The 27,782-nt window shown below is 46.7% G+C and overlaps 1 protein-coding gene across 1 annotated transcript; it reads left to right on the forward strand.

Annotated features, from left to right (window-relative positions):
* Window positions 1-26,918, forward strand: LOC110430429. The gene is made up of 3 exons (XM_021448105.1): window positions 1-188; window positions 279-367; window positions 26,713-26,918. Exons 1-3 carry the CDS (start codon window positions 1-3, stop codon window positions 26,916-26,918), a joined length of 483 nt encoding a protein of 160 aa, XP_021303780.1.

Raw genomic sequence — 27,782 nt, forward strand, 5'->3', positions numbered from 1 at the left:
ATGAAATTCGTCCCCCTTGATCCCTTTCCAAGCCACCCGAGCGCACCACCATCTTCGCCACCTCCTTGCAAACCTAACGCACCCCCGAGCTCACTCCCTAACCCACTCAATCGCCGGTGCTCCTCGGTCTTCTCCAACTCCGGCAAAAACCTCCGCCGTGAAACCCCCTCCGTGGCCGCGCTGTTCCAGTGAGTGGCACACCATGCTCGCGGTTGTTTCCAGTTCCTTTTCCGCCCCTGCAACTTATGCGCTCGCTCTTTCGCTTTGGACGCGAACAGGATCGCCGGAACGAGCTCGCCGGAGCCGGAATACCCGCCCGTCCGCACGGCCACCGTCGCCAAGCTCTTCTACTGCTTCTCCTACTGTGGTGACGTGAGCACCGTGCTCCTGAACTCTCCCCGAAGCTCCCTGTTCCATTTGTTTACGCTCTACCGAGCCCTAGTGGCCGGTCCGTGGTCGGCCATGGCGGCCGCCCGCCGTTTGCGTGGCCAGAGTGGAAGGGAGAGGGTAGAGCGTGAGTAGAGGGTGTCAACGGGGTCGCGAAGTCGAGGCGAAGCCGATGCGCACGCGCACTCGGGCTGAGACCCTCGCTAGCGGCGACCGAAGCCGCGGCAGTGCCGCCGCGTGTGAAGGAGAAGGAGCTGACGGGTGGGGTCTCCCCGTCAGCGTCCTGCAGAGAGAGAAGGGGGAGGAGGATCTGACGGGCGGGACCCGCCCGTCAGTGACCGCGTGAGGGGAAGAAAGCGCGCGTAGCGCCCGCGTGGGCCGAGCGGGAGCGGGCCGGCCTGCGGGCCGATTTCTCGGCGGCTCGCTGCGCAGTGTTTTTCTTTTTCTTTTTATGCAGTTTTTGCTTTATATTTGAATTTGTGTAATAAATCTTGTGTTGATCCAAAAATCATGGAAATTTTTGTATAGATTCCCTGAAATAAGTAGAACCCAAGAAAAATATTAGATTTTATTTTCTGATAGTTTACATGTGTATGAAAATTGCCTCTTTTGTTTAATAAATGAAACTTCTATGAATTTTAATAATTTATTGATATGTCAAAAAATCACCAAAATTTATTGGGAGTCTCTGAATATTATTCCCTGGCTCCGCACAAAATTTGGTGGCATTTGGATAATGTTTGAATAAAATATTATTAAACCCCTATTTGGTAATTAAATAATATTTCTAGGATAATTAGGTAATAATTAGTTAAATTCTAAAAATTAGGGTTTGAGTGATTTTGGGATTATGTGATGACCTGAGGTCATTAACCCTAATGACCTTTGGCATTTAATTATTGTCTGGTCTTAATGCTTAATTGCTGTCATTAATAATTACTTAAGAAGTAATTAAGGTAAATAGGATTAATAATTAGTTAATTTAAGATATTTATGAATTAAGAAAAATACTAAATTTTACAGATGCAAACCCTTGGGTAAAGACACTAAGATGTTAAACAACTTTAATTATTGTTTATTCTGTGTTGCACCGAGAGGGCAAGTTGTACTCGACTTGGTCCTTCTTGCATATTTGTCATATGCATATCATGAGCATTCATCATTTTGCGTATAGTGCACGTGACCGAAGGAGCGACCGTTGAACCGAACCCCGAGGTCGGTGCTCCGTTTGAGGAAGTAGGATCCGAGACTTGGGAAGTCTCCGAGGGACCCTCTCTGCCCTGCAACCAAGGCAAGCCCCGGATGTATTAACCCCTCCTTGAATGTTTAAATCTTTTATCACTTATGAATTGAAAATGCTGCATTAGGTAGTCAAGAATTGGGTTAACCTACTTGCCCCATTTACTACCTTGATATTTGTTATCTTGTCCTTGGCACCTGTTTTATTTTAAAAACTGCGTAGTGATGCTTAGCCCTGCTACTAGATAGGTTTTCAAACAAGAAAGTTTGAAGGGTTGTTGTGGAATACACTTATGATCAATGATGTTTCAACTTGAGACCGGTCGGTAGACTTGCTTTAAGAATGGAGTCTTAAAGTAGTGTCTCCAACTGTGTCGGTTAAGGACCGGTCCGTTGATGGCCTTCTGGGTTGAGAATTTATAGTACTAGCCACTTGCCATCGGTAAGCCCGATCTTGTAATCCCTCGACGCGAACAGCTACTCGCGCACTGGGCGTGGAGCGATGGCGAGAGTAGTGTGTACCCACCTTACGGATCTGAGATGACCGGGAAACATCTAGATCGGCTGTAGGATGGTGGAGTACTATGCTCTCGGGTGCCGCGAACCTGGTCAAATTTGGGGAGAGCTTGCTTTGGGTTGACATATGCAAGATTTGGTTCTACATATGTCGGGTGGTTAGGAACTCCAGCTGGATTGCTAAGCAATTCGAATCGTCGTTGCTCCCCGATTGGGAGACTCAATTCCTTCGACCCTCATCGTAGTTAATTATGCAACTAAGTGATAAAACGAGAAAGGGGAAATGTCTCATGAGGTTCGGATCCCAATTCCCGGACTCAGAGTGACATGAAGCTATGGCCGTTGGATGTATAATACTTAAATTTAGGACTAGGAACTCACAGACTTGTCTGTGGGAGGCAACTAGATAGACTTTCTTCGAACTCCTCGGCCTCTTCAGGAGAGGAATTCGCGGGTAAAACTTGAAAGCAAGGATGCACTATTAGTAAGCTTTTCCGCAAATCACCTTGGCTCCTTGCTCAGCCACCCCTTGTCTACCCTAAGCCTGCATCCCTAACTTCTCCTCTTTTTCTACCGGGTAAGTCTTGTTGAGTACTCCCGTACTCAGGGTTTTACAACCCCTGTTGCAGGTGAAGCTCAGGAGCCGACTTGTTTCGGACCCTGTTCTGTGACCGTCGTCGAGGGTGACGACGAAGAAGAGTGAGCGTGACCCATGGGCAGGGTCTGTAAATTTGTAATCTCTGTGTTAAAGTTTAAGTTGCTCCGCTGGACCTGGTTTGTAGTAACACTCTGCTATTTGGAAGAACTCCTTTTGTAAAATAAGTTATGTAATACTTCCGCTGTTTTACTCTGAAATATTATTTTGGTCTTGTGTCGTCTGTGATACTGCAATGTCTTCGCAACGAATGATCCTGGTGTTAAGGTGGCCACTTGCCATCATGTAAGGGCGAGGAGAAGAAAGTTTCGTTAATTGACAATCGCTGGTGGTCAGGACGAGCCTGGTTGATACGCCCCAGGTAGCGGTGGAATGAGCATCCTGAGATGCTCATCGGACTTCTAAAGTGGAAGGATCCTCGGCACCACCGTCAGAGGTCTTTGGGACAATGACAGGTGCCGGTGGGCCCAAACACATAGGGGGTTCTGCCATAGCTTGAAGGCCGAGTACGCAGCTCACCAACTGCAGGGTCTAGCAGGCATCTAGTGGAATTAGTATCGAGAGGCTCTTCCGGACAATACGGTGATTGACTGGAATCTCTTCCGTGAAGCTTTCAAAGGGCATTTCATACCTCCTGGCGTTATGGAGATGAAGCATACTGAGTTCATGCAGTTAACTCAGGGTAACAAAACTCTGAAAGAGTATTTGCATGCTTTTAATCATCTATCAAGGTATGCTCCTGAGTTTGTGAGCACTGAGTCGAAGAAGATTGCTAGCTTCAAGAGGGGTCTCGGCCCCAAGTTGCTGAAGACTATGGGCCGCACTAAGTGTGCAACTTTCAATGAGTTTGTCAGTGATGCTCTTACCCAAGAGAATTACAACACTGTGTACACTGCGACCAAGACTCACAAGAGAGCTTTTGAGGCCGGGGCAGGGGCATCTCAATCCAAGGCTCCAGTGGCAGCTAAGCCCCAGTATCATGCTCCAACTCCTAGCCAGCGATATCGCCCTCCAGCGAAGAAGAATCAGGTGAAGACGGGGTTCCGTAAGGGATACTGCATTGCTTTTCCTAGGGGCAACACTTGTCCTAGCTATGCCAAGACTCCACCTGCCAACCGTCCGTGCTGGAACTGTAATCAGACGGGACACTGGCAAAGCAACTGTCCATACCCGCCAAAGAAGGGCAACCAAGGGAATGTCCGCCAGGGGCATGTTCACTATACGACTGTGGAAGCAATCCCTACTGGTGAGGTAGTTACGGCTGGTAAGTTTCTGGTTAACCAATGGGATGCACTTGTGCTTTTTCATTCGGGAGCATCGCATTCTTTTGTGAGTTCAAACTTTGTGTCTAAGCATAATCTCAAGGCAGTCATGCTTGATAAAGGCAATTATTACATTAGTGCTGCTGGGAATAATATTTCTACAAATCAAGTGGTTTGGGGGCAACTCTGGAAATAGGAGACCGTCAGTTTCTTGCTCATCTGGTTGTTCTACCCGGTGTTGTTATAGATGTAATTCTGGGTATGAAATGGATGAGTGGCAACGGAGTTCTTATCGACACCACCACTCGTGTAGTGATGTTGAGAGACCCGAATACCAAAGAGGCGTTCTTAGTGCAACTTCTCGAGATATTCATATCCATAGCACGATGAATGCTGTTACATCTAGGGCCATCCAGGATATTCCGGTAGTGTGTGAATTCCCGGATGTATTCCCTGATGATTTGCCTGGGCTTCCTCCAGATCGAGATGTGGAGTTCAAAATTGAATTGCTCCCAGGTACTGCTCCTATCTCTAGAAGACCATATAGAATGCCACCAAATGAGCTAGCTGAGCTTAAGACCCAGCTGAATGAGTTGTTAAAGAAGGGTCTCATCCATCCTAGTTCTTCTCCTTGGGGTTGTCCGGCTATCTTTGTGAAGAAGAAGGACCAGTCTTTCCGCATGTGTGTGGACTATCGTCCTCTGAATGCGGTGACCATCAAGAATAAGTACCCTCTTCCTCGCATTGATATATTGTTTGATCAGTTGTCCAAAGCCAAGGTATTCTCCAGGATTGATTTGCGATCTGGGTATCCTCATATCAAGATCCGTCCTGAAGATGTACCTAAGAGAGCTTTCTCGACGAGGTATGGGTTGTATGAGTATCTCGTCATGTCCTTCGGTCTTACAAATGCACCTTCTCACTTCATGTATCTCATGAATTCGGTGTTCATGTCCAAATTGGACAAGTTTGTGGTGGTCTTCATTGATGATATTTTGGTATATTCTCGCAATGAAGAAGAGCATGCAGAGCATCTGCGTGTAGTGTTGACGCGCTTGCGTGAGCATTGACTTTATGCTAAGTTCAGCAAATGCGAGTTTTAGCTAAAGAAAGTACCTTTCTTAGGCCATGTCTTATCCGAACAAGGCATATCAGTGGATCCAGCTAAGGTGCAAGAAGTGCTGGATTGGAAGGTTCCGACTTCGGTGCTCGAGGTTCGGAGTTTTCTGGGTCTGGCTGGGTATTACCGTCGTTTTATTCTGGAATTCTCAAAAATATCCAAGCCTATGACTCGCCTACTTCAGAAGGATGAGAAGTTTGTGTGGACTCCTGAGTGTGAAGAGGCATTCCACAAGTTGAGGACATTGCTGACATCAGCTCCTGTCCTAGCTCAACACGATATCGAGAAGCCTTTTGATGTCTTTTGTGACACGTCTGGTATCGGTCTAGGCTGTGTGTTGATGCAAGACAGTCGTGTTATCGCGTATGCCTCACGCCAACTTCGAAAGCATGAGGTCAATTACCCTACTCATGACTTAGAATTGGCGGCAGTTGTTCATGCTTTAAAAATCTAGAGGCATTATTTGTCGGGTAATCTGTGTAATATCTACACCGATCATAAGAGTCTCAAGTACATCTTCACTCAACCTGAATTGAACATGCGACAGCGAAGGTGGCTTGAGTTGATTAAAGATTATAATCTTCAAGTGCACTACCATCCGGGCAAGGCAAACGTGGTTGCGGATGCCTTGAGTCGGAAAGCACACTGTCATTCAGTTCAGATGGAAGATCCATCATTGTTACATCTTATGCCCCTGCTTGTGCTCCACCAGATTGCTCTGGAGAGTTCTCTTCGCAATCGAGTCATCGAGTTGCAGCAAACGGATGTAGGCATCCACCACATAAAGAGGAAAATGAAAGAAGAAGAAACCAAGCATTTCTGAGTCGATGAGAACGGAATTCTATGGTTCAAAGATCGGCTTGTGGTCCCAAAAGACCGTGATCTACGAAATCAGATTCTATCTAAACTCATTCATCCAAGTTGTCCATCCATCCTGGTAGTAGCAAGATGTATCAGGATCTGAAACCTCTGTTTTGGTGGACAAAGATGAAAAAGGAGATTGCTGCTTTTGTTGCTCGTTGTGATAACTGTTGTCGTGTGAAGGCAGTTCACATGAAAGCATGCTTACTTCAACCCTTGTCAATTCCTGGTTGGAAATGGGAAGAATTTAGTATGGATTTTATCTCTGGACTCCCAACTTCTGTTAAGGGTTATGACTCTATCTGGGTGATTGTAGATCGTTTGACCAAGGTTGCTCGTTTTATTCCAGTTCACACTGATTATCGTCCACATCAGTATGCAGAGTTGTACTTCGAGCACATTGTCCGTCAGTATGGTGTGCCTCGAACTATCATATCAGATCGTGGACCACAGTTCACTACCCGCTTTTGGGAGTGTCTCCATGAGCAAATTGGTACTCACTTGGTTCGTAGTTCTGCTTATCATCCTCAAACGGCCGGCCAAACTAAACGTGATAGCCAAATCCTAGAAGACATGTTGAGGGCATATGCTCTCTCTTCAAAAGGTTCTTGGGTAACGTGGTTACGGTTAGCTGAGTTCTCTTATAACAATAGTAACCAAGAGAGCATCAAGATGGCTCCATTTGAAGCCCTGTATGGTCGAAAGTGTCGAACCTCGTTGAATTGGGTGGAACAAGGGAACGAAGGTATTATGGCATCGACTTCGTGAACGAAGTGGAGCAGCAAGTCCGTACCATCCCGCAACATCTGGAAGCTGCTCAGGCTCGTCAGAAAAGTTATGCTGATAAGAGAAGGAAGCCGATTGAGTTTGCAGTCGGTGATCACATGTATATCAACGTGTCTCCGATGAAAGGAGTACAAAGGTTCGGAGTCAAGCGAAAGCTTGCACCTCGTTATGTGGGGCCTTATCGGGTTCTCGAGAGAAAAGGGAATGTAGCATACAAAGTTCAACTACCGGTTGAGCTTCGAGCTATTTTTCCTGTCTTTCATGTATCAGAATTGAAGAAATGCCTTCGTGTTCCGAAGGAACTTGTGGAAGTTCGGAATATCTAGTTGAAATCTGACTTGGTGTATGAGCAGAAACCTATAACAGTTGTTGACCGCAAGGAATGGGTGACTCGTAATCGTGTGGTTAAGTTCTACTAGGTGTTATGTAGTAACCACGGGGAAGAAGATGCCACTTGGGAAACAGAGGACTATTTAAGAGAAGTTTACAAAACCTTCTTCGAAAATTAGTAAGCTTCCAAATCTCAGGACAAGATTTTTGTAAGGGGGAGGGCTGTAACACCCCAGTGTTATGGTTGCATCATTCACATGCATAACATGAGCATCATCATGTTCATAAACATATCATGATCATCACTTACCTTGGGTCATGTCATTTTATGCAAAAATGTGATTTAACTTGCTTAAATATGCTTCCTATGCTTGTGTTTGCTTGTGCCATGCTCATGTTTATGTTCTATGCTTTGGTAATTAGTTTATCTACGCTTAACTCAGCTTTTGGAGCAATGTTAATGTTGGTCGTATCTCCAAATTAAGTACCTAAGTCATACTTCTTTTTATAGGCTCTAGAAACCTCTTTTGCTTAGGCTTTTAAAAAGTGCTTCATAAAATGTTTACATGTCAAAACTTTCTACAGAAACGTTGTAGCAAATTTTATAAGTAACAAAAGTTGTTTTAAGGCCATCTCATGAAAATGACCACATCTAGCTCAAAAGTGGCCCACAAGGCAGATTTGGGGCCATTTCCAACACTTAGAAATTTTTCTATGTCTGGGATTGCACCAGATTGCTCGAGGGTGGTTTGGATAGCTTCCAGTTTGAAATCCAGGCCGAATCAAGTCTTGATCTTGTAATCAAAGTTGAAGTCCTCATGTAGCTCTACTGCGTGGAGCAATTAGCTAGCAAAATCATCGATCGATTTAGGAGATAATCGTCATCCAAAATCGAGTTTCAGTCGGCACTGTAACTGAATGGAGGCAGCATCAGTGGGGGGGAGGAGCTCGCCGGTGATGCCGCGTGTCTGGACTCGTGGCATCCGTACGTCGCCGTTGGTCCCGCTCGTCAGGTCCCAGCGCATCCTCCAGGTCGCCACAGCGCCCCCGGTCGCGTCGACAGCGCCATTTTCCCTCTGGTTTTCTCTCTCTCGCGCTCATCGTCTTCTCTGCGTCGCCGCCGCTGCTTCGGTGAGCTCGCGCGCTCGCGTCTCACCATTTTTGGCCGAGCGACTCTACCCAGTGCTCCGCCAGCTTCCCCGCGTCACCGTCGTCGCGTTGGCTGCGGCTGCCGAGCTTCGGTAAGCCCGCATTGTCTTCTCCGTCGCGAGCTTACCTCGCCGGAGCTCTGCCGTGGTCACCGGTGTCGTGGCCAGGGCTCTGTAGTCCACCATTTCTCCTTGTTCTTGTCCCAAAGCTTCGCTGAGTCGTGCTGGTGCTCGTCCGGATCTTCTTTCGCCCGGTCTCCGACCAGAGACGCCGGCGGTTGGCCGCACACCACCGCCGTGCCGCCATTCGTGAGGGCAAGGTCCCTAGGGTGCAGCAGAGTTAGGGTTTCTGGTACTAATCATCGCGGAGTGGAGTAAGGAGCACGATGGTGCTCTTGGCCGTCGTCGAGACCTCGCCGTTGACGTGATCTCCGGCGGTCAAGCCTCGCCTCTGCTCTGGGTCACTGACGGGTGGGGTCCGTTGACCTGCGGGATCCCCCTGTCAGTCTCTCTTTCTCTTTTGTTTGAAATTAGGGTTTGTGCTGTTTTTGCAAAAATCATATCTCCAGTTTCTGAGATCCAAAAATTGTGAAATAAATTTTGTGTTGATCCATGAGATGGCTAGTTTTTAATAAAAATATAACATGCACCATGTTTTCTGTGAAAAATAATTGTTATGATTTAATCTTGTTATTTAAGTGTAAAATTCATATCTTTTGGTATACTGCTCCAATTGATGTGAAAATTTTATGGTAGGCTCTGAGTGAAAATAATCTGAAATCTGTTGTTTGACATTATCTAAGCCATGCTTCTTAATTTATGAAATAAGCACCTTGTTACATATTAATTATTTATCTTAAGTTTGACATGTGCAATTGTTCTGAAATTTGTATGGAAATGTCAAGATGCCATGCTTGTGCTTCTGTAATTTTTGTAGATTTTTCTGAGCACTTTTGCTGGTATCTTATAATTATGTCCTTTTATGAAATTAAATTAATAAATGCCTTGTTATTGAATGTTTAGTGGTCAACATGTGATGTTCTGGTAATCTTATGCTATCCTTGTGCTTGTGAGCCTTTTGGTTGGCACTATATATGTGTTGGCTATGTCACCAAATAATTAATTAAAGGTTTATAGCTGCTCTGGACAGCAAGGGAATGATTTAACCTTTGTTTGATGATAACTTGGTTTTCTGAAAGACTTGTCTAAATCAAAGATGTGGTAAACTTTATGAACTAGCTGTTGTTTAATTTTGAGGTCATTTGGCCCAGTAGTTTAAAAGTTATGGCTCTTCCAAGTTGGGTTCCAGAAGTAGGTGTTGTCTGTTTTTCTGGGACAGAACCTGGAACTTTGTTTAATTGCCCTGTTTAATTCGTGAATCTTGCTGTGATGTCTAAAGATGAAATGTAAACAATTTCATAAGCTTTCCAAAATGTCCTCATTCATGTGTATTGGATCTGTAAAGCATTAGTTATGATTTATTCCGTGACCCGCCCTGTTATGTGATGCTTGCTGTTTGTGGTTTAACTTAGTGAATTTTGTTAAGTTAATTAGTCATCTTTTGTGAGCTTATTTTGGGAGTTACTCCGTAAATGAGTGTCCAGTGAGGTTCTAATCTTGTTACCAAGCATCCATCCTCATCTATTATGCACACATGTCTCACTCATCGTGCATGCAATAGGTGCGGAAACGACAACTTCGTTCGAGCTCCATCAAGCGAACCCCGAAGGCCAGGAGATCAATCCGGAATTGGAGGTCCAGCCAGCCGGACACGAGGAGCCCGAAGAGGAGGTCGAGTGCCCTAACCACGAGCCAGCCTCGTTTGTGAAAGGCAAGCCCCGGAGCATCTGAAGTCTCACACATTAATTTCGAAAGCTTACTTGATTGTGTTATATCTATTGATGCATTACGTATAGGAGTTGTGATGAAACCCTTGCTGCATTATATCCTTTTCCTTGTCCAGATATCCTATCACTACCTGGTTGTAGAGTTAGGATCGAGTAGCTACTTAGCCATGCTTTAAACCGGTAGAAGTCAGGTGATATCCTGTCATTTGCGCGAAATAGGGTTGTGTCGGATCACGATTTGGCTATATGTGCTATCGTGGGAAAGAACCTGATTAAAATGACTTAAGCCGGGTGGAGTTTTGCAAGGTCGTAGTAACTCCGTCTGTGGCAGCTAAGGATCGATCGTTGTACGTCCTCTTGTCATGTTGAACGCATGCCTGACACTTAGTTGGCCGGATAACTCGTTCCGACCGCGAAGCCTAGTAGTATGACTCAGGCCGAAAGACCGACAAGTATAAAGTGCACACTACCGGAGGAAGTGTGGTGTGCGGGGAACCATTGGTGTAAGACCAAAGGCAGGTGAGTTAAAAGTCCTGACCTCCTTGGCAGAGTGGTAGCCCTGGGAGTGCGGCGCTGATCGGAGCCGCGATTCCTGAGTTGTACCAAAGGTAACCCCCGACGGCGGATGCTTGGGTGAGTGCTAGGAATAACCCTTCAGCTGGATAGGAATCGATTCGAATCGCCGTCTCTCTCGGATATTGAGAACTTGACAGAGCAGCGGCAAACATAGTATTCACTAAGTACAATGGTTCTTGATAATGATGTTGATGATAGCAATGGAGAACATATGATGAACTTGATATGGTTATTATTGTTTGTAATCATCAAGTGATGTGCTTAGTTTAGGTGCTAATCTAGTGGTAGGCTAATGATGATTAATACAATGCTTTTACAATGGTGTAGTTATCGCTTAAGCTTTTGGCAATTGTCGAGTCAAGCCAGCTACACTTTATACTCAAACTTGCATGATCCTTGGTGTCTTTTATGTTTTACTAGACGGGTAAGTCTAGCTGAGTACATTCTCGTACTCAGGGTTTATTCCCACCTATTGCAGATGATATCTTTTATGATGGTTTTTGCAAGACCTGTCTCTATAACACCCTAGGTGTTAACCATGCACTTAGTCTCATCAAAGTCATGCATAAGCATTCCCATCAAGCATAAGCCTCATGAGCATGACACTCTTTTCAAATTATGATTTTATGTGCTTCACTTCATGAGTTATAAATATGTCAAAAATATGATGCTTGCTCCTAAAATTGTGAAATATTCAAACTAGGTTGATTTATGTGTAAGAAGAATTTAGAATATTTTTGTGTAATTTTTGGAGCTATGGAATTCGAGAAATGGAATTTATACAAAATATCCAGAAAGAATTTATTTAAAAACCTAGAACTAAGTTTTAATTTGTAATTCAAATTCTATTTGGAATTTGGTTTTGCTTATTAAAGCAAAGTTGTAGAGTTTTTAGTTTGGAACAACTTTGCCTTCGGGAGAAAGTGGTGAAAATGAGTTGAAAATGGCCAAAATGAATTTATAAGAGAATTTGAGAAAAGAAATTCAAAAAAAAATATAGGAAAGCGAAAAGGGGGCGCTAGCAGGCCGCGGCCTCACTTCTGGCCCGCTGGCCGAAGCCGGCCTGGCCCGCCCGCGCCTTCCCCTTCCCCCTCCCCGCGCTCGCGCCCGCGTCCGCGCGCGCAGACGGCCTCGCCGTGCCGCCGTGGCGCGCCGGCAGAGCCTGGCCGTCGCGTGGCGGGCATGCGACGGCGAGGAGAAGCCCTGGTCGGCCACCAGGAGCCCCTGGTCGCGTCCGCCGAAGCCCCCGTTCCCATTTGCGCCCTCCACCGCTCGCTCTCACCTCTCTGCTCGCTCTCGCGCAGCGCTCGCCGCTTCGCCGCACGCCATAGCCGCCGACGGCTCGGAGCTCCTCTCCCGGCCAGCTCCGGCCCTCTCCTTCCTCTTCGCGACCACCACCGGCTCCGCCTCGTCCTTCCGCGTCGCGTGCTTGCGCTCTTCCGCGCTCGGTAAGCCCTGCGTGCCAGCTAGAGCTCAACGGAGTGAGTCGGAGCTCCGGCGACCTCTCGGCTCGCACGGTTCTCCCTCTCCTCTCTGTCTCTGCTTGCGTTCGTAGGTGCTTTGGATCCGCCTTGGCCTCGCGCACCTTTCCCGTCGCTAGCTTACGCTCTACCGCTGTGAAACGGCCGGACCATGGCGAGCAGCGCCGCCGCGTCCGCCATTCGCGACGGCGAGGTAGTTCCGGTGCTCGTCCGGTGCCAAAGAGGGTACGGTTGGACTCGTCTCGTTCTCGCGAAGCCGTAGGTGCTCACGGTGTCGCCGGAAACCTCACCGGCGGCGAGATTCCGGCCGATCTTTGGCCGCGGCGTCACGGGGTGGATGACAGGTGGGGTCCCCTAAATCGCGTGTCCCGCCTGTCAGTGACTCCGAGGGTGTGAATCCGGGTGCGCTTAGCGTTTTAGGTGGCTTTCCATTTTAAAAGTTTTTCCAGGAAATGATTTAAATGTTCAAAAATCCATATCTTGATGAATATAGCTCCAAAAATTGTAAAATAAATTTTGGTGTGTTCTCTGTTTCCAGATCTATAGCCTAGTATGTTTGCATGTCATGATTAAGTAACTTTTCTGTGTGAATATATTTAATCCATGATTTTGTTAAATTTGGAAAATGCATAGTAGATAGAATATGGCTCTGAAAAATGTGAAACTTGTTTTGTTAGCTTTGCATGAGTGTTTACTCACTGGAAAAATATTACTACATATTATTTGGTGTATAAATGAATTTATGGTAATTTAAATGCTTGCATGGCAGTGATTTATGATTTTTAATAATTAATTAGATCATGCAATAAATTTGGAAAATTTTGTGGGTGTTTCTTATGATATTCGACAAATTGTGAAAATATGAAATCTGTTGTTTGACACTTATATCACAGTAGGGTGATTATACTTACCTTATTAATTAATCTTGTGATTTTTGTGGCTCAAAGTAAGCAACCAAAAATTATGAAAAATTTACAGTAGACTTTATGCTTAGCTGGTAGTCTCCTGTAATTTTTGTGGAATTTATTGATGAACAGAATTGCATGTGATTTTTAATGGGCCTAGAAATGAATAAAGAAAATTATGAATGGTTGTGTATGTAGGTTGAATGGAATAAGTTGGGTTTGGTGTATCTTTGAAGCATCATGGGGGTTGCTGGTTGCATTTAAAAAAATATTTGTAGAAGAGAATGCAATAGATGCTTGATTCAGTTAATTGTTCTTGGATGATGTTGACTACCATGTAATAAGCATGACCAAGTACATCACCTATGCATCATGTCATGATTCCTTTAGTACTTTCTCATACAAGCATCCCTCGGGCATCTCGCACTCCACTCATGAGCACACATGCATCATACAGGCTCGCAGGAGAACGAGGTGGGACCCGAGGAGCCAGAGGAGATTCAGGAGCAGGAACCTCCGGAAGTACCGGAACCCGGAGAGGAACTGCAGGAGTGTCCAGATCACCGACCCAGCACCTTTGAGAAAGGCAAGCCCCGGAGCATTCTAAGTCTCCCTATCCTCGCTAACTTATATGAAGTACTATACTTGTTCTACTGTATTGCATATTAAGTGATAGGAGTTGCCTGATACCGTTGCTGCATGTGTACTCCTTGTTATCCCTACTTGTTCACCCACCTTGTCCTATGTAGATAGGCACGGAGTCTGTGCTTAGCTTGCTTAGTTCGGTAGAAGTCGGGTGATTTCCTGTCACCTGCGAGATATAGGTGGATACCTGCTTGATTAAGCATTGGTTGCTCGGGAAATGAATGACCAAGTGTGGAATGAATTTGGAGACCGGGCAGGGTCTTATGGTGGGTTGACCATAGTGCCCCTGCCTATGTCGCTTAAGGACCGATCGTTGACGGCCCTCCTGACATGTTGAACGCATGCCCCACATTTAGCTGGAAGGATAAGTCATTCCGACCGTGAAGCCTGAGCACTATCCGGGCCGGGAATCGGCCCGATGTACGCGCTGTATTGGTGATGGTTGAGGAGAACGACGAGGGCGCGGCGCGCAACCTTGGTATACCTTGGATACCTCGGTCGCCGGAACGGTCCTCGGGTACGGGCGGTGCCTGTCGAACCCGCGAATTGGTCCTGGATAGTGCAACACGGTGACCTGTAGCTCACTTGATCAGTGAGTGTGGTTTGTGTGGGGAGTAAATTCGCCAGCTGGTTAGAAATCGATTCGAATCGCCATCGCTCCTGGATAGTGAGCACTTGACATGAGCCCTGTCCTCGTAGTAAGGACTATGGAACACTTGGGTTATAATGATGAATGGTTTTAAGAAATGCTATGATGAGGTACTATCATAGTCTCATACTTGCTTGTAATAGTGCAGGTGCAAACCTAGATAATAGGTAATGATACTTTCAACTTGAGCAGACTAAAAGAAGAGATACTTATGTAGGTTATGATAGTGAAATACTGCGGTTTTGGCAAATGGTTGTCAGCTACCCCACTATATAGCCTTCATGATCCTTGATGAGTCTTTATTTTAAGTTTATGACGGGTAAGTCTTCTCGTACTCAGGGTTCTACTCCCATGTTGTTTTGCAGATGGTCAAATGTACTATGGTTATTGCATCCTCTGTCTGTACCCAGCCATGGGTGATGACTAGACTAAGGGCGATGGTCACTCCGTCTCTTCTTTTGCTTTTGTGGGAATGACCGAACTATGGCACTGTATCAGACTAAGCGTGTGTGTCGTATTTTCGAACTATGAAGCTTCCGCTACTTGAAGAACTTGGTTTGTAATAACTTTAAGCACTCCGATGTATTTTATGAATGTTGTAATCTGGATGTACTTGTGGATGGCGACCGCTAAACTTATTACGATCTTGGCTGTTATGCGATGTGTGGTTTGAAATCCTTCGAGATTTCACGGACTACCTGGATTATATGGGCTGAAGCCTGATGGTTTGACTATGCAAATGGTCACTGTTAGGCTTAATCTCTTATAATTTGGTCGGTTCTATTACAGCTGGCATCGGAGCAAGGTTTAGCGAGTTACTGTTCATAAGTACGTTCTAAATAAAATCGAAACCGGTCTAATGAAGGATTTTAGTAATTAATAAAGATCAAGGTGTTAAACTAAGTTTTGGAAAACTATCTAGTGTGCCATGGTCATATCCCTTATGCCCAGTTAAGGACTCTAAGGTGGCTAGTTAAGTACTGACTTGGGGGTGAATGCATCATATTTCTATTTCGTCGCTCATACGGTGTGCAATAGTATGAGTGCCATTCATTTGAGTGGTAATGTATGGATCACTTTTCCTCTATGCCACGGTAAGTGGGAGCTGTGAGAGCATGATCGGATACACTGCCGGTCTAGGGGAGTGTTGCTAGGTACTGTGTCATGCACACATGTTTTGTGTGTCTTGGGAACAATACCGCATGTTGGGAATTCCGTCCTGAGAGGCGATGCCGTCAATAGGGCGATGATGTGGGTAGTGACCCGCCACATGCATGGACGGGTGTCTGTGTATGTGAAGTGCATGGTTTTAAATTCTTGCTTTGCATGATCATATTGTGGGTGGGCTGAAATGAGTTTTCTGCAGGTACCCTAACCACGTTCTCGCTTAGAACGCTAGTTACGATATGAGAGAACGTTGTATGCCACCGCATATACCGCTTAGTGTTAACCTTTGTTTCTAAGTTTGTGAGATCGTAAGTTCGTGCATGCATCATGTTCATTTCATATCATTGCTTACTTTCCCCCTTAATTTAATCTGTCCCAATTCTAAATAAAATAATTAAAGGTAATCCTCGCTCTTACCCACGGTATTCCATTTGCAGCAGATGGCACGCACTAGGCTCACCGCTCGCAAGTCCACTGGTGGGCGGGCCCCTCGCCATCCATTGGCAGCTAGGAGCTCACGACATAAGAGCAAGTTCCTGGAGGAGTTTGGGATGCCCACTTTGCTTTGGAGGGTGCTCAGCTCGATGGGGTATCCTGAAGGAAGGGAGCCTCGCTACTATTGGGATAAGGAGCCGCTTGGTGACGAGACCCTGGTGGGGATCGAGGCAGTTGTCCCTACCAGTGGAGGAGACCCTGCTTGGGGCGGCTGGGTGTACGAGTCCCGAGGTGTCACGCCTTTCCACGGTGCCAGCAGGGCAGCTTTCGCAGTGCTGAGGGACCTCATGGAGGGGTTTCCACAGGAGCTGGCCCACGCCTTCGCTGGGGTGTTTCCCCGGGGTGACCCCTACACTTCGGTGTGGGATCAGTCCGAGGTAAATGCCCTAGAGAGGAGTGCGGATGAGGACCAGCACAGTGACAGTGCAGCTATGAGTGCCATGTACGCGTTGATGAAGACCTATGGAGGCCTAGAGCGTTGTTTGGGTCGCTTGTCCGGGTATCTTCTCACCGTCCAGGATGAGAAGCGTCAGTTGCAGCGTGAGTTCGACTCTGAGGTTGAGAGGCTACAGGCAGAGTTGGCCCGTGTGACCAGAGAGAGAGACCAGGCAGTCCAGAAGAACAGTGAGCTGAGTCAGGACCTGCTTGCAGTACGGGAGCAGAAGGACAGGGTGACTACTGCTCACAGGAACTGCGAGCGCATGCTAGTCCATGTGCTTGGACAGAGGAATGAAGCCTGGCACGAGGAGGACACTTTGAGGGCCTGACAGCTGGAGCTAGAGCAGCAGCTAGCTAATGCTGAGGAGTACAATGAGAACTTGCATGAGGAGATCCACCAGCTGCATAACCAGCTCCACCCTCACCACCTGCCTAGAGCAGCTGAGCTAGACTCTGAGGACGAGATGGACGTGGATCCCGAGATAGGAGCAGCTGCTAGTGGTGATGAGGATGAGGATGGCTCCGGCATGGACAGTGACCATAGCGAGTAGATGCTAGGGCTCTAGAGCTAGTCCTTCTTCTTTTGTGATGTATGTTGCATGGCATGTCGTGTACTTTTGGATCTGGGCTATGTAAGACTTATGAGTTAATGCTGAAAGTCCAGTGTATGTATGCTGGCAAGTTGGATGTATGCGAACCTTGTTGCGTGAATGTTAAGTAATCTATTAGTGATGTTGTGCGTGGATGATGAGTTGTTGTGCCTTTGTTTATTGTGTGAATTTATTTCCTCAGTAAATTCAGTACGGCACGATTTTACGCATTTTCTACCATTGATGGCAACTCCTAACGATTGCTTATCATTGGCGTATGCAGATGGTGCAAACACGTGGCGGGGGTAACAGCAATCCGGGCCTTGGAGCAGGTACATCCGGAGGTGGGGCTCAACGGAATGAGGACAGAGCACCAACACCGCCACCACCACCGCCTCCTTCGTACACTGCGGACGTGTTTTTCGCGCAGTTTCTGGGGAGCCAACGCAACATGGAACAGATGCAGCGCAACATGGAAGAAGCTCTGCGCAACATAGCTGACAACACCCGTAGTGGGGATAACCAGGGCGGCCGTGAAGTCAACCAGTACAGTTCGTTCAAGGACTTCATGGATACCAAGCCACCAATCTTCAAGGAGGCTTTGGAACCGCTTGAAGCAGATGAGTGGATCAACACCATGGAGCAGAAGTTTCGTCTTCTTCGGATGACCGAAGAACTTAAGGCTGAGTATGCGGCACATCAGTTGCAAGGACCTGCTGGGATTTGGTGGTCCCACCATCGTACCACCTACCCAGAGGGGACCCCAATCACCTGGAACTGCTTCACCACCGCCTTCCGGGGAAATTATATTCCTCCTGGCGTGGTTGAAATGAAGGTTGGGGAGTTCATGAGGCTGTCCCAGGGGACGAAATCTGTGAAGGAGTACCTACACGCTTTCAATAATCTCGCTCGCTATGCCCCCGAGTTTGTGAACACGGAGGCCAAGAAGATTGCTAGTTTCCAGAGGGGCTTGAATCCAAAGATGCTGAAGACCATGGGTACAGGGGCCAGGGCTACTTTCAATGCCTATATCAGTGACTGTCTGACCCAAGAGAACAATAACAACAACTACAGTGCATCCAAGTCTCGTAAGAGGGCTTTTGGAGCCGGATCATCCCAGTCTAGGGCACCAGTGGCAGGGCGACAGCCGTATCGTCCTCCTACCCCAGGTGCTAGATTCCGACCGCCACAGAGAAGGAACACCGGACATCCAACACAGCAGAAGCCGTACAAGGTGGCGATAGCCCCTGCCAAGCTGAAGGCAATCCAGGCCGCAGCACCTGCCGCCAACAATGCGCCCAAAGGTCCATGCTATAACTGCCACAAGATGGGGCACTTTGCTAAGGAATGTCCCTACCCCAAAAGGCAACAACCAACCTATCCAGCTCGTGTGCATCATACCTCGATCGAGGAAATTCCGGAAGGAGAACCGGTAACAGCTGGTATGTTTCCTGTCAACCAACATCTCGCAGTTGTTTTGTTTGATTCTGGATCATCGCATTCATTCATGAGCCAAACATTTGCACAAAAGCATAACCAGCCAGTTACTGAGTTAGGTTATGGCTATCGCATCAGCTCAGCCGGAGCCGATGTGTTGACTAATAAAACAGTAACAGGAGTTACTTTGGATATCAGTGGCCGGAGGTTTCGTGTAAACCTTGTGGTTATGCCAGGACTGGTTTTGGATGTCATCATTGGAATGAACAAGCTGACTGACTGGGGCGCGGTTATAGATGCCGGGAATAGAACTCTTTCCCTTAGAGACCCGCAAGGGAAGGGTGTGCTTCAGGTCAAGCTACCTAGACGGTTGGACTTCGCCAGACTTTCATGTGCAGTACAGGTAGTTCCTCTAGAACACATACCCGTGGTATGTGAGTTCCCTGATGTGTTTCCTGAGGATTTACCAGGACTTCCCCCAGATAGGGAAGTGGAGTTTGCAATCGAGTTGATACCGGGTACAGCACCAATATCTAGAAGGCCGTACCGGATGCCCCCAAACGAACTCGCTGAGTTGAAAAATCAGCTAAAGGAATTACTGGATAAAGGGTTCATCCGGCCAAGCTCGTCGGAATGGGGTTGTCCAGCGTTGTTTGTGAAAAAGAAGGATCAATCGTTGCGCATGTGCGTGGACTATCGTCCACTCAATGCCGGAACAATCAAGAATAAGTATCCCTTGCCAAGGATTGATATCCTGTTTGATCAGTTATCCAAGGCCAGAGTGTTTTCTAAAATAGATTTGAGGTCTGGGTATCATCAAATCAAGATTCGTCCGCAAGATATCCCGAAGACTGTTTTTTCCACCAGATATGGGTTGTATGAGTATCTTGTCATGTCCTTTGGGCTGACAAATGCTCCTGCATACTTTATGTATCTGATGAATTCAGTCTTTATGCCAGAATTGGATAAGTTTGTTGTGGTGTTTATTGATGATATTCTGGTGTATTCAGAAAATGAACAAGATCACGCCGAGCATCTGAGAATCGTGCTGACACGATTATGAGAGCATCAGTTGTATGCCAAGTTCAGCAAGTGTGAGTTCTGGTTAAAGAAAGTTCCTTTCCTAGGGCACATTCTGTGTGAAGAAGGGATTGCTGTGGATCCATCAAAAGTGCAGGAAGTTATGGACTGGAAGGCACCAACTTCTGTCTCGGAAGTTAGAAGTTTTCTTGGTCTGGCCGGGTATTATCGTCGTTTCATACCTGACTTCTCCAAGATTGCTAAGCCAATGACAAGTTTGCTACGAAAGGATCATAAGTTCGTCTGGACGGAAGGGTGTGAGTTAGCCTTCCGCACCTTGCGAAAGTTGCTAACCACTGCTCCCGTTCTGGCGCAACCCAATATAGAGAAGCCTTTTGATGTGTTTTGTGACGCATCGAAGAGTGGCCTGGGATGTGTGTTGATGCAAGATGGCAGGGTGATAGCTTATGCTTCCCGACAGCTGAGAAAGCATGAAGTCAATTTCCCAACGCACGACCTCGAGTTAGCAGCAGTGGTGCATGCCTTGAAGATTTGGAGACATTATCTGCTAGGAAATAAGTGTCACATTTACACCGATCACAAGAGTTCGAAGTACATCTTCACTCAGTCCGAGCTAAATATGAGGCAACGACGGTGGTTAGAGCTGATCAAGGACTATGATTTGGAAGTTCACTATCATCCGGGCAAGGCTAATGTAGTAGCAGATGCTTTGAGTCGTAAACCGCACTATCAGGTGGTTCAACCGTTGTTTGAAGATGGGTTCAATCTCATGCATCCTGAAGTCTTATGTCACATACAACTCCGTTGTTCACTCGAGAGTCAAGTCATTGAAGGTCAGAAAACCGACAAGGGTATTTTCCACATCAAAGAAAAGATCAAAGATGACCCAAAAACTCAGTTTCGAGTTGATGAGAAGGGGGTACTGTGGTTTCAACATCGGTTAGTAGTCCCGAAAGATCGGGGATTGAAGAATTGCATCATGGATGAAGCCCATCTCTCCAAGCTCTCTATTCATCCTGGCAGTAGCAAAATGTATCAAGATCTAAGACCCCACTTTTGGTGGACCAAGATGAAGAAAGAAATAGCTGCGTATGTGGCCCGTTGTGACACGTGTTGCAGAGTTAAGGCCATCCATATCAAACCTGCAGGTCTGTTACAACCGTTATCAGTTCCAGAGTGGAAATGGGAAGAGGTCAGTATGGACTTTATCACAGGTTTACCAACCACAAGGAAGGGGAATGACTCGATTTGGGTAATCATAGATCGATTGACCAAATCGGCCCATTTCATTCCTGTGAAGACTCGCTACCGACCTCTTGAGTATGCCGATATATATATGGCTGAGATTGTCAAGTTGCATGGTATTCCCAAGGCCATCATATCAGATAGAGGACCGTAGTTCACCGCTCACTTCTGGGAGCGCATGCGTAAGAGTTTGGGGACCAGTCTGATAAGAAGCACGGCCTATCATCCCCAGACTTCAGGCCAAACTGAGAGGCTAAATCAAGTGTTAGAAGATATGCTGAGGGCCTGTGTGCTATTATCCAGGGGATCGTGGGAATCATGGTTACCTTTGGCCGAGTTCTCATAAAATAATAGTTATCAAGAGAGTATCAAGATGGCCCCGTTTGAAGCTTTGTATGGTCGAAGATGTAGAACTCCGTTAAACTGGGTTGAACCTGGTGAAAGAAGATACTATGGTATCGATTTTGTGAATGATGCCGAGAAAAAGGTGCAGATCATATAGCAGCATATGCAAGCGGCACAGTCACGACAAAAGAGTTATGCGGATAAGAGAAGAAGACCACTTGAATTCAACGTAGGTGATTATGTGTACCTCAAGGTTACGCCCATGAAGAAAGTTCAACGTTTCCGAGTTCGAAGCAAGCTTGCACCCAGATATGTGGGACCGTACCAAGTGCTAGAGAGGAAAGGCCCAGTAGCCTATAAGATTCAGTTACCTGAAGAGATGAGCTTGATCTTTCCGGTCTTCCATGTGTCGCAACTGCGGAAATGTTTGAAGGTGCCGGAGCAAAGAATTGAACCTAGGGGGATCAAATTAAAAGCAGACTTGGAGTATAAAGAGCAGCCAGTGGAAATTGTGGATACCAAGGAACGCGTAACCCGAAACAGAGTTGTTCGAACATACAAGGTGGTGTGGAGTCATCATGACGATAGGGATGCCACCTGGGAAACAGAGGATTACTTAAAAACAGTTTATCCAAAATTTCATAAGAAATGGTTAGTAACCCAAAATCTCGGGACGAGATTTCCCTAAGGGGGGAAGGGCTGTAACACCCTAGGTGTTAAGCATGCACTTAGTCTCATCAAAGTCATGCATAAGCATTCCCATCAAGCATAAGCCTCATGAGCATGACACTCTTTTCAAATTATGATTTTATGTGCTTCACTTCATGAGTTATAAATATGTCAAAAATATGATGCTTGCTCCTAAAATTGTGAAATATTCAAACTAGGTTGATTTATGTGTAAGAAGAATTTAGAATATTTTTGTGTAATTTTTGGAGCTATGGAATTTGAGAAATGGAATTTATACAAAATATCCAAAAAGAATTTATTTAAAAACCTAGAACTAAGTTTTAATTTGTAATTCAAATTCTATTTGGAATTTGGTTTTGCTTATTAAAGCAAAGTTGTAGAGTTTTTAGTTTGGAACAACTTTGCCTTTGGGAGAAAGTGGTGAAAATGAGTTGAAAATGGCCAAAATGAATTTATAAGAGAATTTGAGAAAAGAAATTCAAAAAAAAAATATAGGAAAGGGAAAAGGGGGCGCTAGCAGGCCGCGGCCTCACTTCTGGCCCGTTGGCCGAAGCCGGCCTGGCCCGCCCGCGCCTTCCCCTTCCCCCTCCCCGCGCTCGCGCCCGCGTCCGCGCGCGCGGACGGCCTCGCCGTGCCGCCGTGGCGCGCCGGTAGAGCCTGGCCGCCGCGTGGCGGGCATGCGACGGCGAGGAGAAGCCCTGGTCGGCCTCCAGGAGCCCCTGGTCGCGTCCGCCGATGCCCCCGCTCCCATTTGCGCCCTCCACCGCTCGCTCTCGCCTCTCTGCTCGCTCTCGTGCAGCGCTCGCCGCTCTGCCGCACGCCATAGCCGCCGACGGCTCGGAGCTCCTCTCCCGGCCAGCTCCGACCCTCTCCTTCCTCTTCGCGACCACCACCGGCTCCGCCTCGTCCTTCCGCGTCGCGTGCTTGCGCTCTTCCGCGCTGGTAAGCCCTGCGTGCCCGCTAGAGCTCACCGGAGTGAGTCGGAGCTCCGGCGACCTCTCGGCTCGCACGGTTCTCCCTCTCCTCTCTGTCTCTGCTTGCGTTCGTAGGTGCTTTGGATCCGCCTTGGCCTCGCGCACCTTTTCCCGTCGCTAGCTTACGCTCTACCGCCGTGAAACGGCCGGACCACGGCGAGCAGCGCCGCCGCGTCCGCCATTCGCGACGGCGAGGTAGTTCCGGTGCTCGTCCGGTGCCAAAGAGGGTACGGTTGGACTCGTCTCGTTCTCACGAAGCCGTAGGTGCTCACGGTGTCGCCGGAAACCTCACCGGCGGCGAGATTCTGGCCGATCTTTGGCCGCGGGGTCACGGGGTGGATGACAGGTGGGGTCCCCTGACTCGCGTGTCCCGCCTGTCAGTGACTCCGAGGGTGTGAATCCGGGTGCGCTTAGCGTTTTAGGTGGCTTTCCGTTTTAAAAGTTTTTCCAGGAAATGATTTAAATGTTCAAAAATCCATATCTTGATGAATATAGCTCCAAAATTTGTAAAATAAATTTTGGTGTGTTCCCGGTTTCCAGATCTATAGCCTAGTATGTTTGCATGTCATGATTAAGTAACTTTTTTGTGTGAATATATTTAATCCATGATTTTGTTAAATTTGGAAAATGCATAGTAAATAGAATATGGCTCTGAAAAATGTGAAACTTGTTTTGTTAGCTTTGCATGAGTGTTTACTCACTAGAAAAATATTACTACATATCATTTGGTGTATAAATGAATTTATGGTAATTTAAATGCTTGCATGGCAGTGATTTATGATTTTTAATAATTAATTGGATCATGCAATAAATCTGGAAAATTTTGTGGGTGTTTCTTATGATATTAGACAAATTGTGAAAATATGAAATCTGTTGTTTGACACTTATATCACAGTAGGGTGATTATACTTACCTTATTAATTAATTTTGTGATATTTGTGGCTCAAAGTAAGTAACCAAAAATTATGAAAAATTTACAGTAGACTTTATGCTTAGCTGGTAGTCTCCTGTAATTTTTGTGGAATTTATTGATGAACAGAATTGCATGTGATTTTTAATGGGCCTAGAAATGAATAAAGAAAATTATGAATGGTTGTGTATGTAGGTTGAATGGAATAAGTTGGGTTTGGTGTATCTTTGAAGCATCATGGGAGTTGCTGGTTGCATTTAAAAAAATATTTGTAGAAGAGAATGCAATAGATACTTGATTCAGTTAATTGTTCTTGGATGATGTTGACTACCTTGTAATAAGCATGACCAAGTACATCACCTATGCATCATGTCATGATTCCTTTAGTACTTTATCATACAAGCATCCCTCGGGCATCTTGCACTCCACTCATGAGCACACATGCATCATACAGGCTCGCAGGAGAACGAGGTGGGACTCGAGGAGCCAGAGGAGATTCAGGAGCAGGAACCTCCGGAAGTACCGGAACCCGGAGAGGAACTGCAGGAGTGTCCAGATCACCGACCCAGCACCTTTGAGAAAGGCAAGCCCCAGAGCATTCTAAGTCTCCCTATCCTCGCTAACTTATATGAAGTACTATACTTGTTCTACTGTATTGCATATTAAGCGATAGGAGTTGCCTGATACCGTTGCTGCATGTGTACTCCTTGTTATCCCTACTTGTTCACCCACCTTGTCCTATGTAGATAGGCACGGAGTCTGTGCTTAGCTTGCTTAGTCCGGTAGAAGTCGGGTGATTTCCTGTCACCTGCGAGATATAGGTGGATACCTGCTTGATTAAGCATTGGTTGCTCGGGAAAAGAATGACCAAGTGTGGAATGAATTTGGAGACCGGGCAGGGTCTTATGGTGGGTTGACCATAGTGCCCCTGCCTGTGTCGCTTAAGGACCGATCGTTGACGGCCCTCTTGTCATGTTGAATGCATGCCCCACATTTAGCTGGAAGGATAAGTCGTTCCGACCGCGAAGCCTGAGCACTATCCGGGCTGGGAATCGGCCCGATGTACGCGCTGTATTGGTGATGGTTGAGGAGAACGACGAGGGCGTGGCGCGCAACCTTGGTATACCTTGGATACCTCGGTCGCCGGAACGGTCCTCGGGTACGGGCGGTGCCTGTCGAACCCGCGAATTGGTCCTGGATAGTGCAACACGGTGACCTGTAGCTCACTTGATCAGTGAGTGTGGTTTGTGTGGGGAATAAATTCGCCAGCTGGTTAGAAATCGATTCGAATCGCCATCGCTCCTGGATAGTGAGCACTTGACATGAGCCCTGTCCTCGTAGTAAGGACTATGGAACAGTTGGGTTATAATGATGAATGGTTTTAAGAAATGCTATGATGAGGTACTATCATAGTCTCATACTTGCTTGTAATAGTGCAGGTGCAAACCTAGATAATAGGTAATGATACTTTCAACTTGAGCAGACTAAAAGAAGAGATACTTATGTAGGTTATGATAGTGAAATACTGCGGTTTTGGCAAATAGTTGTCAGCTACTCCACTATATAGCCTTCATGATCCTTGATGAGTCTTTATTTTAAGTTTATGATGGGTAAGTCTAGCTGAGTACCTTCTCGTACTCAGGGTTCTACTCCCATGTTGTTTTGCAGATGGTCAAATGTACTATGGTTATTGCATCCTCTGTCTGTACCCAGCCATGGGTGATGACTAGACTAAGGGCGATGGTCACTCCGTCTCTTCTTTTGCTTTTGTGGGAATGACCGAACTATGGCACTGTATCAGACTAAGCGTGTGCCGTATTTTCGAACTATGAAGCTTCCGCTACTTGAAGAACTTGGTTTGTAATAACTTTAAGCACTCCGATGTATTTTATGAATGTTGTAATCTGGATGTACTTGTGGATGGCGACCGCTAAACTTATTACGATCTTGGCTGTTATGCGATGTGTGGTTTGAAATCCTTCGAGATTTCACGGACTACCGGGATTATATGGGCTTAAGCCTGATGGTTTGACTATGCAAATGGTCGCTGTTAGGCTTAATCTCTTATAATTTGGTCGGTTCTGTTACAGTCTCCATCCCGCTGGGGATGAGGACTAAAGCGTTGGGCACGGTTCTCTAACAACTTCATACCCTGATGCTTTTGATGGATGTGATGAGACTCTGGCAGTAACAAGAACTTATGAAATGTGTGTGTAAACTATTTTGCTTCTGCTACTCCAAAACTTGTGTTGTAATAACTAAGTACTCCAATATGGTGCCGCTTCGCCAGCAATGAATGATCTATGTGACATCTGCTATGTTATGTTGAACTATTACGATCTTGGTTAGTTTCAAGTTGGTTTGAAGTCCTTCGCGATTTCAGTTGACTACAGGGATTATATGGGCTCAAGTCTGGAAACTTGATTGCTAGTTGATAGTTTCTACACTTGAACTCTTATAATTTGGTCGGTTCTGTGACAGTAGTGGTCGAAAGGCTAGAGGAAGGACACGCGCTTCCAGTTCAGCGGCTGGTCTACTTCATTAGCAAAGTGCTCTTAGAAACAAAGGTACGATACCCCCAGATTCAGAAACTAATCTATGCGGTGATTCTTGCTCGACGCAAGCTACAACACTACTTTCTCGGCCATCCGATCACGGTGTTCTCGTCCTTTCCGCTGGGTGAGATCATCCAGAATCGAGAGGCCACTAGGAGGATCACCAAATGGTTGGTTGAGCTCATGGGGGAGACCCTCACATACGCACCTTGCAGAGCCATCAAATCCCAAGCGCTAGCGGACTTCATCGCGGAATGGACCGATACCTAGCTCCCCCGGTGTAGGTCTAGGCATAGGTCTATCGACGGATCACTCATGAAGACAGGGGCTGGGGCGGGCTTGCTGTTCATCTCACCCCTCAGTGTTCATATAAGGTATCTGATTCGAATACATTTTGCGGCATCTAACAATGTCGCAGAATACGAGGCCCTCGTCAATGGGTTTAGGATCGCGATCGAGCTCAGGGTCCGACGCCTCGACGTCCGAGGCGATTCGCATCTAGTCATCGACCAAGTTATGAAAGCTTCAAGCTGCCATGACCCAAAAATGGAGGCTTACTGCAAAGAAGTACGCAAGCTGGAGGACAGGTTCCACAGCCTCGACCTCAACCACATCGCCCGATGATACAAAGAAGCAGCTGATGAGCTTGCCAAGATTGCGTCCACTCGAGGCACTATCCCACCAGATGCGTTCTCAAGAGATTTGCTCGAGCCATCTGTCAATCTCGGCACGAGAGCTAGCATCGAGGCGCCGACACCCAAGCCTGTCGACACGATCGAGGCTTTCGTGACAGCAGTAGAAGCAATGGAGGTTGAGCAATCCTCTCGACACCAAAGCCAACCGTTCGATTGGCGTACGCCTTTTCTCGACTGCTAGAAGATCAGGCGAGTTACCAGAAGATCAGGCCGAGGCTCGTTGTATCGCTCGATGGGCCAAATCATATGTGATCTACGGTAAAAGCAAAGAGCTGTACCGACGAAGCCCGACAGGGACCTTGCAGCGCTGCATCACCGTGGAGGAGGGACGGAAGCTCCTCGAGGATATACACTCGGGGGCTTGTGGCCACCACAGTGAAAGGTCCTTGTTTGGTTTTGGTAATTGAGTGACAACTTAGATGGACTAATAGTGTTTATGTGAGATACATAGGAGATTAGTCCACAGGTGATGATGTGATGATGGAGGAGCTCATTGCATATGAGACATGACATGGAGTCATGTGACCAAGGTGGAGAAGATCAAGATGAAGCTTGGCTCAATGTACCAGTTGCAAATGTGGAGGGCAAGTCGGAGGCTTTGAAGCGAGGGACCATGTGTGACGGTGAAGCTTGAGCAAGACTTGGCACCGATGGATCGAGGAAACGGTGAAGAGCAAGTGAGGTCAAGATCGATGAACCAATACAGTCACGTGATGATATGAAATGGATCATATCATTTGTTGATTGGTTGGTGCATGTGTTGCATCAACATTGGAGGAGATGGAATGGAAAG

This window comes from Sorghum bicolor, chromosome 9 (genome assembly GCF_000003195.3).
Source record: "Sorghum bicolor cultivar BTx623 chromosome 9, Sorghum_bicolor_NCBIv3, whole genome shotgun sequence".
NCBI classification, from domain to species: Eukaryota; Viridiplantae; Streptophyta; class Magnoliopsida; order Poales; family Poaceae; genus Sorghum; species Sorghum bicolor.